Consider the following 17,776-nt stretch of genomic DNA (forward strand, 5'->3'; position numbering starts at 1 on the left):
TTTATTTACACTAGAAACACACACACACACACACACACATTACCATAAATGAAGTTCCTGCAAATATATAATTTTACTTTTGCCAGACTTGAAGGGCCAATTTTCAAAGATGGAACAGTAGTGACTTCCGCACATGGGGCTTCTCATTTTCCTGCAGCTGCAGTCCTGAAGTTAAAAGAACATTTTAAGTTAAATTATGCCTCTTTATCATTTAGACAATCTTAAAAACAAAACACACTTTTCATATATTTATATAACTGACAAATTATTTGATGAAAATACAAATTTATACATCTCATAAATACAAATTTGAAGGTTAAGTTTGAAGCAGAGCATGCTATAAAAATAAATATTAAAAAATAAAATACTTGATTAAAAATAGTTTGTTTCAAAATAATAAAGCCATTTCTTGTTTTTAAACAATTAGTAAATTTGTTTTTAACCTATCTTTTTGTCTTTTTAATGCTGAGATTATAAGTAGACCACCAGGCCTAGGTATAGGCCTGCATTTTTAAAATGTGTGAAAATGATTACAGACTTCAGTTTTTCTTAATCCAGAGCTTCTGGGTGGCTTTTTGTTTTTTTGTTCAAATATTATCTTCCCAGAGTATCTATTTGGAGGGCATAAGAGGTGGGGGTTACTCAGAGTGACTGCAGGCGTTTATACTGAAAACAGGATTCACCTTCACCCAGGTTCAGTGTGTATTCACAGTCTTCCCAGGGCAAAGCTTCTTTGCCACTCTATGCTACTAAACGTAAAGCACACCCTAAGAAGGACAGCGAATTGGGCATGGCAGTTTCTTCTCTCAGTGGGCCTGGTGGAGGCCAAGCTCTGCTCTACTTGAGTATCACCTGCTCCAGAGTCATTCAGTATAGCTGACAGCAGGAGTGCCTTCAGGAGAGGGGTTAAGGAAAGGGCTTCCTCTGATAAAGCAATATGCAGTGCCTGTTTTCCACATTCTTGAAGTTATTTGATGACTTACGTATTTAATGACAATCATGATTAGCCAGAACTTCAGAGTGGAGCGTTACTTTAAAAGGCTACAGTGTTCACGTTGTAGATTCTTGTTATGGATGTCACAGCCATATGGCCTTTTACAGAAGCATACACATAGCTGTGAAATCTTAGTAGTGTTTCTTTGGCTGGTTTATTGATGTTCAAAGAAGTTAACAATTGCCACACAGAAAAGTTGTAATTTATTTAAATCACTGAAGTTGTCAGGGAAAAGTAGAATTTTACTCTACTATCATTTATATAGTTTTGTTATTAATAGTTAAGGATTTCTAAATGGTTTATATTCTGAATTTTTAGTGTCCTTTTAATGGATCAGAGCTGAAGGGGTACATGTATTTATGAAGGCTTTTTATAATAAACCATATAGAAAATACATTTTAGAATTATCAAAAAAAGAAACCTTAAGAATTAACATTTAGAAGACTTCAAAATCATCCTCTTTTTCAAACAAATAAAATGTAATTTTTAAAAAACAAGGTCTTGTTACATAGCCAGGCTGATTCAAATTCACCATTCTCCTATAGTTGGACTATAGGTGTGTGCCACCATGTTAGGCTGAAATGTAATTTCATTATAAATTATATTTCTCTGAGTTACACATTATTATAAAATTAATAATTTACCAACCTCAAGTCAGTTAGGATATGGTATTGACATGCTTTGAAGTATAAATGACAGTTAAAGGAAACCAGACACTTTTTCTATACAAAATTCATACACATTTTAAAGGTGTGTCAACGGCAGGCATTTAATGTCAATCACATTAAAATGTGAGCACTGTGGCCCAATAACCGCATGCACGACAGTGAACGCTGCGACTTACATATTAGAGGCAGCAGACAAATTGCTTCTTGGGGTTTGTAGCATTGATGGAGTTTTCTCTGATTGTATGGTTGAAGCTGACTTTTTCTGGTGAGTAGAATGCTTAGCTTTCAGCTCTGCTTTCCTACAAGACAAGGTATAAGGACAGCATCAAAATAAATTTAACTACATGCAGAAATGAAGTTCCACAAACTTACTTTGAAAATAGGCATTTTTCCCGTGTGGGAATGGAATACAGTTCCTTATACATTCTAGTTAAGTAAGTACTCTACCACTGAGCTATATTTTCCCAGCCCCAAGATACACAAAAAACAATAGTTTTTATTGTATTTTCTGTGAACTAAAAAATATTTCAAATGTTCAAGAAAGAAAATGTTCAAATGTTCAAGAAAGGAAGAAAAATTTGTATGTTTTTGATCGCTTCTAAAACAAGAAGTAAAGCTGGTATGTACACAGTGCTTGGTAAATATTTCAGGGAGGTGTGCAGGCTTCTCTAGTCTCAGAGTTTTGCACCTGATGAAGTATGAGAGAAATAGTGATTCTAAAAGTCCACGTTGTGGCCATCGCTTTTGAGTGAGACGGCTGCACTCTATGCCCTGCCTTAGGAAACTAACTGCAACAATTTAACACAAAACTTAGAGCAACCAATTATTTACCTGTGTGTATGCATTATTTAGGGATGACCACCCAGTGCAAAAGCCAACAATGACAGCCTGTTCATCTCTGTGAGGTAGGCCGTCATTATGATCCTGCCACTATACTCATAACAGCAATTTCTTAAGGTCGCTGTGGTCAGTGACTTAGTTTATCACTGAATTATCTGAAGAATGCTATATTTTTTTAGTCAATTTTATATAGTGGAATGTTTTTCCTTAATTCAAAAAGAAATCCAACATTCAAAACTAAAAACAAAACAAAACAAAAACCCAATTATCTTGCATAGGCAGAGTTTGGATCCTAACCCCCATATGAGGTAGCTCATAGCCACCTGCAACTTCAGCTCCATGGAATTCAAGGCCTGTAGATTCCACAGGCACCTGTATTCACATGCACAGAGCTTGTTCCTCAGACACAGACCCATAAAGATAAAATAAATATTTAAAAGCAATTGTAAGTTTGGAATTACATTTTCTTTAATTTTTAAAAGGTATTTTAATGAGAAAAAAATGAAACTGAGATGGGGATCAGCCAGGGTCACCTAGTTAAGGGTGCCTAAAAATGAAAGAAAAAAAGTGTCTTTGTGCCACAATGTATATATATATATATATATCTGCATGGCTAGGAGTCAGGGCAGGTTCTATGAGACCTTTCGCTAGTCCATGAAATCTTGGAACAAGACACACACAGGCTCATGGGAAGGATATTTTCTTGAACAAAGCTTGTATCTCTGATCACAGGATAGAAGAAAGACAAAACATGCCAACTAAGAGAGGTGGCTGGTTTGTCCAGTTAGGACAGTAACACCTTCTAGTCTGGGGCAGCTGAGGCTAAAGCTAGTTAGGAGCTAACTGCCTGAGCTCTCTTTCAGGATACTCCTGCCTCAGCTTCCTGTGTAATAGTATTACAGGTATGTACCACCATACCTGGCATTTGAAAGAACACCTAATTCATTTTAATCCAAAGATAGACTGGACAATGGAGTCAAAAAGCTTAAAGTAAAACAACTATGTTTTTCAACACATTTTAAGATGGTTTCTCTGTGTATCCCTGGTTGTTCTGGAACTTTCTCTGTAGAACAGTTTGGCCTTGCCTCTGCCTCCCCAGTGCTAGGATTAAAGGTGTGCACCACCGTAGCCCAATACAACTATAATTTTTCCAAAGCTGAGCCTATATTTTTCTGAACTATGCCGAGTATATTTTGGTTCAAAGAAACAGGTAAATAATAACATTATGGAACTAGTTTTAAGTTGAAGTTGAGTACATTTGTAAAATGTAAACTATACTTTGGTTTCTAGAAAGGGGAATTTTCTTCCCCTGCTTGCACTTGAGATGAGCTGTTTCTGTTGACTACTTCCCTTCAGGCTCAAGAACACCTTTATGTTCAGGGTTATAGCTGTTTCAGAAGTAAAGGCAATTGGACTGCTAGAAGGGACCTGCGTCATAACTGCTTAAGACTACTTCACAGCAGAGTCCCATCTGTGCACATTGTTTAAACTTGGAAAAATAATATAAAAACGTCAATAATTTGTTGAAAACAGGAATCTAAACTTCCTATTTTATTTTTCTGGCCAATTTATATGAACTGATGGAATTGGTGTCTTAATATCCACCAGCTGCTTTTCAAAATAACATTTTACATTAAAGAGAAAACTAAATCTCTCTTCTTAGTTGTAAATTTTTCTTCTCTGTACTTTCATTAGTTAGGTATATGTTAAACAAAGGAAGGTAAGGGGGCTAAATAAAGTCACTTCAAAGGAAGAGTTGCATAGTATGGGATTACAAATGAAGATGATCTCCAAGTGTAACACTAACTCTGAAGTCACATAACCACTTAGCAGATGAGCACATTTGACAGTGCTGCTCGTGTTTACCTTTGAATCACTCTGTTCACAACAAATACTGTAAAAACCCAAGTTTGGGTTTATATAATTTTAATATTGGAGAAACAATATATATTAAATCGCTTATGAAATCAACTTCATGACAAGTGTTTTCTGATGCATCTTGACTTTACATTGGGTATAATTTCTATGGTATGGATTTTTCCATGCAATTTTCTTTTTATTTTCTTCCTTTTTTGGGGGAGGGGGAGCCTTACTATAAAGCCTTGACCAGAACTCATTTAGGATGGCCTCAAGCTCAGATGTGCTTTGCCTCTGCCTCTTGAGTGCTGGAATTAAAGGCATGTGCAGGATGATCGATCCTAAGTAATTTACAACATGGCCTCTTAAATTTAGTGGTTGTAATTTTGTTATATGCATTCTAAACAATTACATAATACTTTCCTATGTGTTCTTTGGTATAAAAATTGTAGAGGCCAGGCAGTGGTGGTACATATTTTTTTGGGAGAGGAGGGGCCAAGATGGGGTTTCTCTGTGTAGTTTTGGAGCCTACCCTGGAACTAGCTCTAGACCAGACTAGCCTTTAATACCAGCAGTTGAGAGGCAGAGATAGGTGGGTCTCTTGCGTTTGAGGCCAGTCTGGTCTACATAGTGAGTTCTAGGACAGCCAGGGCTACACAGAGAAACCGTCTCAAAAAACAAAACATTGTAGAAAAGTCCATTGAATACTCAGACATTTGAGAGTCAAGTAGAGAAAATGCAGAAATTAATTGGATCCTTGACTTTTCTGAACCACGTTGTACTCCTCAGCTGTCGGTACTGATCACAGTTTTTTAAGCTGTCTCATTTAGGTCCAAACAACTTAACAGACGGATTCAGTCAATATTAATTTAGGTTATACCAGGGAATAAATATCACTAATGGAAAACAATGACAATTATTGTCATGGATAATAAAATATGGTTATGCAAATAATTTTTATTAATGGGGTAACTCTTACCTCTCCAGGGATGAAAGTAAAGAAAATCATGCATATATGGGGGAGAGGGAGTCACAAGTGAAAACATTTAAACAAAAAGCATCTGTGGTTTAGAAGTACTTGTAAGATGAGAGTCAAGCAGTTTGTTACTTCCAAGAAAGGAGACTGGTGAGGGAAATGGACTTATTTGAGACCTATGTCGATCCTGACCTATTATTCTTTTGTGTATGTGACAGGCTAGGCTGACTGAATAGCAAGACCCTGGAATTTATCTATGTCTGCATCCCCAGTGCTGGGATTGCAAGCATGTGCCACCACACCTGGATCTTTATGTAGGTCCTGGGGATTAAACTAAGGTCTTCATGCTTGTATGACTTGTAAGCTACCATCCCAGCCCAAATTTTATCTTTTCTTAAACCTGAGAGTCAATAAACAAAACTAACACTAACTCTGAAGTCACATAACCACTTAGCAGATGAGCACATTTTGGCTATTTTTTGGCTATTTTTCACAAACTTATTATTTTGTTTGCACTCTGATGAGGGCTAGAGAAGGATCATTGTGCTCTCAAGTCAGCACAGATATTTGTTTACATCAAAGCCTTTTTAAAAAACATACTGTAACAAAAATTTGGGGACGTCTATGCCTTCTTTCAGTTTTCCCCTAAGAATAGAAAAGTAGCTACACATTTTATAGTCTATATAAGAAGTTACAGTGGCAATGTGATATTGTGAAATACATATTTTTGGTCTTTACCGCCGTTCTGTAGCTAACAACTTAATATCTTTAAACTCTTGTGTGCTAATAAACTCATGGCTGGAACCTCTCAGAAGCTTCAGAAAAGATCTACTCAGTACGAAAGGACTTAAACTCAGCCCTGCGTCCAGCCTCCCAACGTGGAGAAGGGAGGGAGGCTAAATGATCTAATTAAGCATGATTTTTTTTTTTAAAGGCAGAAAGAATTAGGTTTGGAGATTCCAGATGGGACAAAAAAGTTTCTGGGAGCAGTTCCCCCAGGAGTTACAGAGCCTTCCTTCTCTGACACGTACCTTTTCCTCTGCAGTTCCCACTGGTTTGAGTTCTGTGAATCATTCTAGCAAATCAATCGAGTAAGAGGTGTGGGGACCATGGTTTATAGTTGATGAGTCAAAAGCACAGGTGAAATGACTGAGCTTGGTACTGACATTGAAAACAGAGAGTATATAGGAGATCTGAATTGAACTAAATAGAAGACACCAACTGGTGTCTGCTGCAGATCTGAAAGATTTCTGTGCGTGGAAAATCAACATTTTTTCACAAAAGTCTTCTGTGTTGATTGTCAAGTAAAGGTAAAAAAAGTGCATTTATTCTTGTTAACTCAGAGACAATGAAAGCCACTTTGAGGTAGAAAGTTTATGGATTAAGCACTATTAAGAAGATAGCACAATAATTTAAATAAAAGAACATACATTTACATATATGTTGACAAAACACTTCTACACATAAAATAAAAATAAATCTTTAAAAAATATAACAACTGGGCATAGTAGTGCCTGTCTTTAATCCCAGCATTTGGGAGACAGAGGCAGGCAACTCTGTGAGTTGGAGGCCAGCCTATTCTGCATAGTGTGTTTCTCACTATGGGGGATGGGTGCACTTAATGACCTTAAATACCAGAAAATAAAATAAAATAAATGACAATGCACTTGACAGTGTTTTTAAAAATGTCAACACTGACCATGGATAATTGCAGTGGACGATATAGCACCCTTGGATTAGACAATAGGTCTCAGACCTATCCCAGAGCCTCATGTGATCCATGGGCTTACAAAAAAGTATCGTCTGCACCTCACCTCTTGGGAGAGTAAATTTAGGGATAAAATAGTATCATTAGGGAGGCAAGGCAGTAGGATCATCATGAGCTTGAGGCTAACCAGAGATACATAGTGAGATAAATTCCCTGAAACGAAAAACAGAAAACCCCACACACATCCATATACGGGCTTCAGTGTTCTGAAGGCAAGCATTCTGAAAATTAAATTACTTTTTTGTTTGCTGGAGATTGATCCAATGCCTTGTGCGTGATAAGCATGGGAAGAACCTAATTTTTAATTTAACCATCATATATTATATTGGGTTTTTGTAATTAAAAAAGGCAAAGTATATCCTGAAAGACTATCAATACATTTTATATTTTAGCTCAAAAGTAATTAAGAGTTATTCCTCCTACACAATTCTTGGAAATTGCCCTACTCTGGGCATTGCACTGTTTAAAAACAAATAATTTTCCCAAAATATTTTTTAAATTGAATTTTCTATTAGACCACTGTAGTGTTACATATGAACAAGAAGAATGACAAAACAAATTATTTTTAGATTTTCAAGTCACTATTATTTGTGAGGACAAAGACCAGGCGATTGCTTAGCTTTAAAAGATACTTTAAATGGTAGCTATACAGTCTGTATATTAATATATAAATATTTCTAAGACTCCATAATGAATTTTTATGGAGTGATGTTATAAACAATAACAAAAAAGGAAATGAAAAGTTACTTTGTTTACTTTCTTTGGAAAGTAAACCTTAAATATTAATAAAACCACTGATAGCATTCCCCATGGACATTGTTTATCAATCTAGGTTAAAGACATGTAACCAATAGATAGGTCAAATGTTATTATTAGATATTCTATAAATACAAGATTTGAGGTTCAAATAAAGGAATTACAGGCATATAAAACAGATAATTGGGTAATATTAAAAAGTTTAAAATTTGCTTTCTTAGTTTTAACTGTTAAAGTCCCCTGCCTGGTAGGTAAATGAATAAAAACATGACTGACAAAGAAAATGCAAAACCCCAAGCAAATCTCTGTTACTTCAAAATGGCTATACTAATGGATATAAGATCATTTAAAATATAGGGCTTGGGACTGGCCAAGTCTTACTTCCTCAGTCTAGCCCTATGATGTTTTTATTTGAGTTATTTAAAATGACTATTTTAAAAATATAAAGATTGAGCTTTTACAAGAATATACTTCGATTTAATAGCCCAAACCAGATTATTAATTTAAAAGGAAACATGAAACAAAGGCCTTATATTTATTAGGGATGATTTTAGAGCTCTTTAATTTTTATTACTAAACTTTTTTTTTTTGTGGCTTTCATATCATGCATATCAATCCCATTCGTTTCCTTCAAATCCACCCTCTGTCCTTGCAACCTTCCCCCAAAATAAAATAAAATAAAATTTAGGAGAGAGAAAAAGAAAAATCTCATCATGGACGCTGTAGTTTGACAGTGAATCATGCAGCAAACCCTTTTATCCATATATCTTTATGTGCAGCAGCCCAGGCCCTGGGTGACAATGAAACCATCCACATCATCCTGCTCTTGACCACATTCACATACTCAGATATGCCTCAGAGCTTTTTTAAAATGAGAAGAAAGAAGATGAAATTATCTAAATTCTATCAGAAACTCCAAAGCACTAATCTGATCTATGTCATATGTTTTATTCCAAATCTTACATTATATGTAAATTTTCTACATTTAATTTTGATACTCTGAATCCCTATTTTCACCTACATACATACTCTGAATACCCCGTCTCTTCTAAATCCTTATTCCTTTTAAATTTATGTATTTGTATTTTTTCCTGTTTTAATCCACCTTTGTTTAAATTTTTATAGAGGCAAAACACAGATAAAAGATAATACAGTGCCCTGTGAATTTTAGTCCTTCAGCTACTTCTACCTCATTCATTAGTCTATCGTGAAAAAAATTCAGGAGAACAACAAAAGAGAGAAATCAAATGGTGATAGTCTCAATCACAGTGATTAACATTAATAAATGATTCTCTAAAGAAATCATACCGTTATATTGCTTTTTACCACTAGCCAAGTTAGACAAATGTAAGCTTTTATCATAAAATTTTCAGTGACTTTAAAGTGAATATCACACTGAAATATTTCAAATTTAATTTTGGCCACTTTCAAACTTACCTAGGGCAGGGAAAACTTCATAATGACCTTGCTTCACTAAGTAACTTAAACTTCAGGTTGCATAGAAAACTTTCTTGTAGTCATAACAGCTGCTAAAAAAAGCAACTTCACACAGATCCTTTGCTGCAATGATGTTTTAGCAAAGAAATGAAATTTGTAGGGCACATTACTGCAAGCATGCTTTAAAAGGATAGTGCTCAGGGCAGAGGACAAACCAGCGGCACAAAGGCATGAGGAAGATGACGATTCAGTTAGAATACTTACCCTTTCTTCCTGTACTCAAGATATCTGAGTATTATGAGACAAATTACAACAAGTCCAACAACTAAAGAAAAAGAAAATAAATAGCATGTAACAGTGAGAATGATTGCCAAGATTCAAAATGTAAGCAGAAAAAATAAATCAGTTATTTTTCAGTGATAACAAGTTATGCATTTAGATTTCATCTGAACTCTTTATTCTTTAAATCCAACTCCCTGGAATCATAGTTCACAGAAAGTCAGAAAGTCCTATCTGAATTTTAAAAACTATCAAAAGCATACTTAGGATGAACATTCACAATCATTGCTTACAGGCTACTTCTAAGTAAACATAGAATATGAAATAATATAAATTAGCAAAGGGTAATACATAAAAGACCATGTTTCCTAAGTTTGTTTATCTCAAGTTTAAAAACTTTTAAAAATACACTGCTTTACAGAAACAATTGGATTTAAGCAGTGAAAAATGTGGGCTACTTACTTGAAGTAACAACAATCAGAGCAATAATCCATGCATCTAAGGAAAAAAAAAAAAAGAAGCCAAGCATTTAGAAGTCTCTAAATTAGTTCAGATAATCTACACTTAAGAGAATAATAAATGTTCATTTTATCTACTTTGAACACAATCATTAATACCCAAGTCATTTTGATCACAGAACACTTGTAAGCCCATTTCCAGGTTTGGGGTCCAACTTGTGAACTTCAATTTTTAGGGTGTGGTTTATTTTTTCTTGCCCCATCACGTTGTTTAGTAAAGGCTATTACAGAATGATTAGAATTCACCAAATAGAGGAAAATCATTACACAATATATTATCTTCTATTTGATTTTGTCCAGTATGCTTCCTACAATTTGTTATAATGTTTAAAAGAAATCCATTCCCCTGAAAAGTAGATCTGTAGAATGTCATAAGCTTCAATAAATGAATTAAACAAATACTATTTTCAATTCTTACAACTACTCTATCAGGCCCTTCCTGTCTTCCTTACACCCTCACAGCCACCCCCATAACTAATCTTAAATACCAAAGACCTTCCCTTCGGGAAGTATAGCCTAAGAGGTGGAGATAGAGTTCAGTCGCAGACCACCAATGAGTTATGCAGAGGAATTTAAACAAGCATAGTGACTAACTGGGTGTTATGGTTTTCTTTCTATTGATGAGAGAAAATACTCCAGCCAAAAGCACATAGGGAGGAAATTATTCATCCAGTTTATACTTCACGGAGGGAAAATCAGGACAGGAACTCAAGGCAGAACTTGATGGCAGGTCTGCCAGGTATACATGCAGCATTACCTTTAAGCAGGGAAATCACTCACCACTCAAGAGAGTATGGCAGAAACCATGAAGGAAGGCTATTGCTAGATTGATAGCAAGGTTCATGCTTAGCTAGTTTTCTTAATACAGTGCAGAATTACCTGCCCAGGGAATGGTGCTTTCCAGTGGGCTGAACCCTCCTACATAAGTCAACAATCAAGACAATCCCACTTTCCCCAGGCCTACAGGCCAATCTGATCTGGGCAATTCCTAAATTGACACTGCCTTCTCAGGTGACTCTAGGAAGTATCAAATTAACAGTTAATGCTAACTAGGTTACCAGAGAACATTAAATTCTACAAAAATCTTATATTTTGGGAGTATTTATGTCTAATGTATTTTCTTCTAAAGTTCCATACTTAAGACAGTTCACAAACTGGTTTGACTGAATGATTTTCATTTTACATTGGAAAGACACTGATGCATATTCAGCAGAAACCAATGTTGAACTTTAAATTTTGACCTTTGCCTGGGTTAGCACTATGACATGGAACTTTATCTTAGATCTTGGGCAGTGGTGGAAAGCCACAGTTCCTACAGAACCAGGATCACATGAGTGAAACCCAAACTTTGGCCATGTGAACATCTCTGATAATCTTTAGGTAAATACGCTAAGTACACTTTCAATTTACCGCGGGTTTATCAGGCCCAATCTCCCATGCATAAAGAGACTCACATGTATAAAAAATAAGCCAAACGTGATTTAAGAAAAAAAATCATTACTAATCTAGTCTAATAAATAAAACATAACAGATTTTTGTCTTGCTCATCATGTCTTTACATTTCACTGAATTTTAGCTGTTATAACTATACCTGATTTAGTTTAATGTACATTGTAGAAATTGAGGCCTACATAAATTATGCTAAACAAATCTTTCACCCAAAAAAACTTAATCCAACTTATAGTACTTTAAGGTCTATGTAGATCAGACACAAATAGTAAGAGAATCACATGGAAGGCAAGTTGACCTTAACCTCAACCAACTAATTTTCCTATATTGAGGCCCTTTTAGAACACTGCACTTACCGCCATGTCATTCTACATAGTAGTACTTACATCTGTCATGGTGTCAGCCCCAAGTAAGCAATCCTAAATGTCAACTATTACTACTGACAAGATATGCTTCTTTTTAACTGGCAGTATCTTAAATGTATGATATTTCCATGTAAACTGTTAATGTTTCATACTTCACGGGTATAAATAACTGAAATAATAACCTAATTCTTGGCCAAATATTCCTTCACGGGGATTAGGATATCCTAGGGGGAAAAAGAAAGAAAACTGGGTTAAGTAAAATAAAACAGAGAAATAAAAGAATAAAAATCAAAATCCTGTAAATTCTCAAGTTCATTCTTCACCAATGTATAAAAACTTCTAAGTTTTCATTTTTCTTATAAGTCCCATTAATATTTCTTTTTTTGGGTATTGTTATAAAATTCTACAGTTTCATGTTTTTATTATTAGCTTTTTTCTGTCTACTGATATTCCCTATCAGTATATATAGTAGCATACAAATTTCCTTATTCTCAAAATTGGTCTGTAAATTTTATGAGAGTCTAGTTAAAATTAAAGATATTGAATTGGCTCAATAAATAATTCAGTTATCAACCTGAAATGGAAGGAAACTTTCTCAACAAAATAAATCCATATAAAAATAACCCACAGTTAGTATTATCAATAATGAAATATTAGAAAATTTCCCTCTAAAATCAGGAACAAGATTAGTACCCAGGTTTGCCACTTATATTCAATATGATATTGGAATCTAACCAAAGCAATTAGGTAAGAAAAGCAGAAAATGAATAAAAGTTAGAAAAATATATGTTTGAAAATGGATTGACCTTTGTTTTCTTGTGCTGTTGGGGGTTGACCCCAGGCCTAAACACGCTCAGCTGTCACCCTACCACCACTTTGCTACAGCCTCAGCCACAAGTTGACATGTACTTTTTCTGTAGACAGTCTAATGAGTTCAGCAGAGTTGCAGGATACAAAATCCACACACAAAGAACAATGAATACTTTATAAAGGAAATTACGACAACTCTAGTTGTAATAGCATAGAAAAGGTAAAATACAAAGAATAACCCCAAGGCCGTAAAAGACTTACACAGAGAAGTCTACAAAACTTTGCTGTAAATGATTTAAGAGATAAATACATAGAAACACATGGTTGTGGTATGCATACAAAGCATCCCCCAAAAGCACGTGTTGAAGGTGTCATACTCAACTGATGGACCCAGTCATTGAAAAATGGTGGAATTTTAAGGACTCTGATTAAATTAATAGAATCCATTGATAGACATGTAACTTGATGGCAGTATTAGTAAGTGGTATCAACTAGGAAGTGGACCCTGATGGAGGATATGAGCATGCCTCTGAAGGTTATACATGGTCTATTTCTCTCTGGTCTCTAGCTATTAGAAGACGAGGAGACTCTCCTCCCTCACATTCCCACCTCCATGCTGTTCTGCCTCTCCCTAGGTCATCAGCAGTGGTATCAGCAGAATAAAGAACAAAACGTCTGAAGAAGTTAATGAAAATATATTTTTCATTTTAAATTATTTCTCATAGTGTTTTGTCATAACACCAAACTCTAATACAAACTATAAACTCCTGTGTTTGTTAGACAAAAGATTATTTTAAGCTGTTTATAGTACTCAAAGAACTTTACAGACTTAATGCAACCCCTGCTGAAAATCATGATGATTTGTTCAATCTACAGAAGTAGAAAAATCTATCCTATGGTACTGAAATCCGAAGAACACAAAGTTGAGAGAACTCATACTTCTTGACTCCAAAATCTCTAAGATAAGATATATAAATTAAAACAGAGGACTATTGATAAAAAAGATAGGCATACAGACCTATGGAATGGAATAGAACTCAAATAAATACACATACACATTTTAAGGTGAGTTTTTAAACAATGATGAATAGAAACAGTCATTGGGAAAGAGTAGCCTCTTCACCAACTAGTGCTGGAAATTTTGGTATTTTCACCAAAAAGAATCAGGTTAAAGCCTTAAAATATATATAAAAAAAACTTAGATGGGTAATATTATTGAAGATAATGTCTAAAACTATAAAACTTATAGAAGAAAACATGGGGAAACACTTCATGATTACAAGGGATTTCTTGAATGTGGCACAAAGTATAGGCCATAATAACAGTGAAGCAGATTAATTGAATTTCATCAAAATGAAAAGTTTTGCACTAAAGGACACTAGTAGAGTGAAAAGGCAATAAACAGAATGAGAGGAAATATTTGTAAATTTTATATTTGATAAGCTATTATAGAATATCCAAATTACTCTTAAAACCCATTAGCAACATACCCAATTTGAAAAGTCCAAGGACTTGAATAGATATTTCTCCAAATAAGATATATAGACGATCAACAAACTTATAAAAAGATGCCCAACACTTCACTAATATTAGGGAAATAGAAATAAAACCAATCATATATAGTCATATACTAACTTAGTACTATGGCTTCAATGCCTGCTTTCTCCAAAATTTATGTAGAAATTCTTGCTGACATAAGGGTATTGAGATGATGAGGGCACAAGTGTGTCATGCCATTATCTAGAGACTGGGCTCATTATTGCAGGAGTGAGTCTGCCCATGTGGCATATACTTTTTCTCCTATCTCTCTCTTCCTTCTGGCTTGTTATGATGCAGAAAGAAGGAATTTGCCTAACAGTAGCACTTTGACATTACATACCTCCCTGAATCCAGAACCATGAGAGACATAAGTTCTGCCCTTGATAAATCATCTCATCTGTGGTATTCTGTTACAGCAACACAAAACAGACAGATGGCTCTTGTCACAAAAGCAAAACAAAACGAAATGAAACAAAGACCAGAATAACTGAGAATGGAGATGCAAGAAATGTGGTGAAGACTATAAAATCATGTAGCTGTTGTGGAAAGCAATAATTTCCTCAGAGAGAGAGAGAGAGAGAGAGAGAGAGAGAGAAAGAGAGAGAGAGGGGGGGGGGAGAAATTGAATCACCTTATGACCTAGAAGTTCTATTCCTTGTTGTACACCAGAAAAATTAAAAGTGGAAACTTTGAATAGGTGTCTAACTCCATACTCAAAACAGCTGTACAAAATAGCTAGGAGGTGTACATAAAGCAGCCTTAATTTACCAAAATGAACAAATAAGCAAAATGAGGCACTATAAGGAATGGAGTATTATTCAGACATAAGTGTCCTAGAACGAGATGAAAGTTACATGGATCAAGAGTTATATGAAGTTAGCAAGGCACAAAAGGATAAATTCTGTATGATCTAGGTACAGGAAATACTTAGAATGGACAAAGTTATATAGGGAAGCAAGGAAAACAGTGTGCAGCAGGTGCTGGGAGAGGGAGGAACAGGAAGTCATCATTTAACAGTGGAAGGTTCAGTTAGGGATGATGAAAGAGAATTGGTTGCACAAGAATGTCTGTGTGTGTAATGCCAAAGGATTGTCTGGTTGAATTGCAAGATTAACATGAATGGTCTAGAAATTTTTTAAAAAGTCAAACATTTAAAAAAAAAAAAAAAGAGTACTGTAGTTTAAAAACGACAACTCTGGTGCAGGAATGGTCCAAAAGAGAAAGAAGGCTGGAATACCTGTGATATTATGTACAATAAAAAGTTGGGCAAGCTGTCTTCTTCCCAGATAACAAAGTTCTGTTTATAGTTCCACTTATCCACTAGCCCTTTTTAGCCCCTAAGTGGGGATGAGGGAAGGAGGAGCCTGTTACCCCTCCCTACAAATATCACCATGTGTTTCAATTTGATATAAAGAATTCAGATATATGAATAAAATAATGTAATTCTCACCAGGAGAACACTAAAAGCCTGTTTTTATTTAAAGATTTATTTATTTATTTTTTGGTTTTTCGAGACAGGGTTTCTCTGTGGTTTTGGAGCCTGTCCTGGAACTAGCTCTTGTAGACCAGGCTGGTCTCGAACTCACAGAGATCCGCCTGCCTCTGCCCCCAAAGTGCTAAAGATTTATTTTTATTTTTTTAATTTGTGTGTGTGTGTGTGTGTGTGTGTGTGTGTGTGTGTGTGTGTGTGCCATGTACATGCAGGTACTTGAGGAGGCCAGAAGAGTGTCAGATCCTCTGAAGTTGGACTTACAGTAGGTTGTGAGCCACTCCACACGGATGCTGAGAATCAAATGGGGTACTGAACAAGAGCAGGACTTGCTCTTAGCTACTCCATCCCCATTCTTACCTAAAGCTTTTTATATGACATACAACTCATAGCAATTGATAGAGTAATTAAAATATCTCATTACCCATTTATGTAAAACTTCTGGACACACATGACCACTAGGAGATTGGTAAAGTAAGATATATAGTATGCAACTTACTACAAGCCACAACATTATACAGTGATTGTTCAGACATCTTTCCATGAGCAACCAAGGGATCTGGTAAAGGCTAAACCAACAGGCAAGGCTTTTTGGCATTATTGTTTCATGAATACAGTGGCTGTCCTTTACTGTAAATTTTTTTGCTGTAGTTAACTGTTTTTCTGTTACATATTTGGGAATTCTCACAGTTCAGAACTGTTTAGTGAAACCAGTTTCCCACTGGCCAGGCCTTGTTCCTCTCTCCTAGGTAAGCACAGAGATCTGCCTTCCTGCAGTTATCTTTATCAGCAGGTATTTGGTCAGAGTTTAGGGTCCAGGCAAAGAACATCCCATCTAAGATATTCATGGATCTCCAAGGATGTAGAGTTACTACCTGCTCAAGCTGCTGCCCTGGTTTTACCCCACGATCAGAACGGTTGATAACAGCATAGCCCAGAACTGATAATTTAGAAGCCTGGGTCTCTTCTTTGCTTATAGCAGTAAGTCTAACTCCAGACCTAGGCCCGTAGAAATCGTGGTGTCTGGTGTATGTGCTATTGGATCAAGAGTCATCAGCATACCCTGGGTTGCCTAGTTACCTCACAGCCTCAATGCATACCAGGAGAAAAGCAGTGGTGCACTGATTTAAAATACATTCTGTGCCCTATCCATAATTTTACTGAAAATAAACCTTTTAACTTTTTATCTATCATCTAATAATGTAGCATACTAACCTCCTCCCTAAGAATCCCTGATGATTTAATTCCTTTCTTACTAACTTTCTCCATTAAGTAGTTCACGGGATGTGTACTAGCCACTCCCATGGATCTGTGTGTGTATTTGAAAACCCTTATCTAATTTTCTATGGGGGAAAAAGAATGCTGGCCACCCAACCTGCTAGGGCTGGGGAATTACTGGTTTTAAGGGTATATATGACTGGGAACCCTGGTAATGGGTAGAACTAGGGACAAGGAAGAACAATGTAGAACAAGGAGAACAAGTAATGGGTGGAACAATGAGAGATGATGAGTTGAAGAGAGAAGAATGAAGAAATATGGTCAGATGATTCCTGTTGTGAGTACACTTCTTTACCCTCAGATCTTTAGCCCCCCATTTACCTATTCATGGTGTCTTTAATTAAACCCTGAAAGGGAGTCTTAAAGGCAAAAACTTTTAAGGCCTCCAAAGCAACTATTATGGGAATAAATCTAACTAAATCCCAATCTAAGACATTAAGCGAAAGAACAAATCAACGAAAAATATGTGAAGTTTGATATGATTTTTGCTTAAAAAAAGAAAATGTTGGTGGGGAAGGTAGCTCAGAGATCAAGCACTTGCCACATAAAAGTAATGATCTGAGTTTGGATCCCCAGACACCTACATAGGCAGTCTACCTGCATATCTAGCCTTGGAAGATGGAGTTGGGATTCCTAGAGATTAGAGAGACTGGCTATATCTGTGAGCTCTGGATTTGATGAAGACATCCTGCCACAGGGAATAAGGAATAGGGATTGAGAATGATTCCCAACATTAATCTCAGATTTCCACAA

General features: G+C 35.7%; 1 protein-coding gene across 2 annotated transcripts in view; it reads right to left on the minus strand.

Annotated features, from left to right (window-relative positions):
* Cd46 (CD46 molecule) overlaps positions 1 to 17,776 on the minus strand; it is a 43,554-nt gene continuing 25,778 nt past the window's right edge. For both annotated transcript variants that reach the window (XM_057769282.1, XM_057769283.1), the window contains exons 8-12: positions 12,090 to 12,131; positions 10,038 to 10,073; positions 9,561 to 9,621; positions 1,839 to 1,961; positions 1 to 165 (exon numbers count right to left, since the gene is read on the minus strand). In XM_057769282.1, coding sequence (XP_057625265.1) covers positions 144 to 165; positions 1,839 to 1,961; positions 9,561 to 9,621; positions 10,038 to 10,073; positions 12,090 to 12,131 — 284 coding nt within the window. In that variant the 3' untranslated portion in view covers positions 1 to 143. The remainder of the gene's footprint in view (positions 166 to 1,838; positions 1,962 to 9,560; positions 9,622 to 10,037; positions 10,074 to 12,089; positions 12,132 to 17,776) is intronic.

The sequence above is a fragment of the Chionomys nivalis genome, chromosome 5, assembly GCF_950005125.1.
Source record: "Chionomys nivalis chromosome 5, mChiNiv1.1, whole genome shotgun sequence".
Taxonomy (NCBI): Eukaryota; Metazoa; Chordata; class Mammalia; order Rodentia; family Cricetidae; genus Chionomys; species Chionomys nivalis.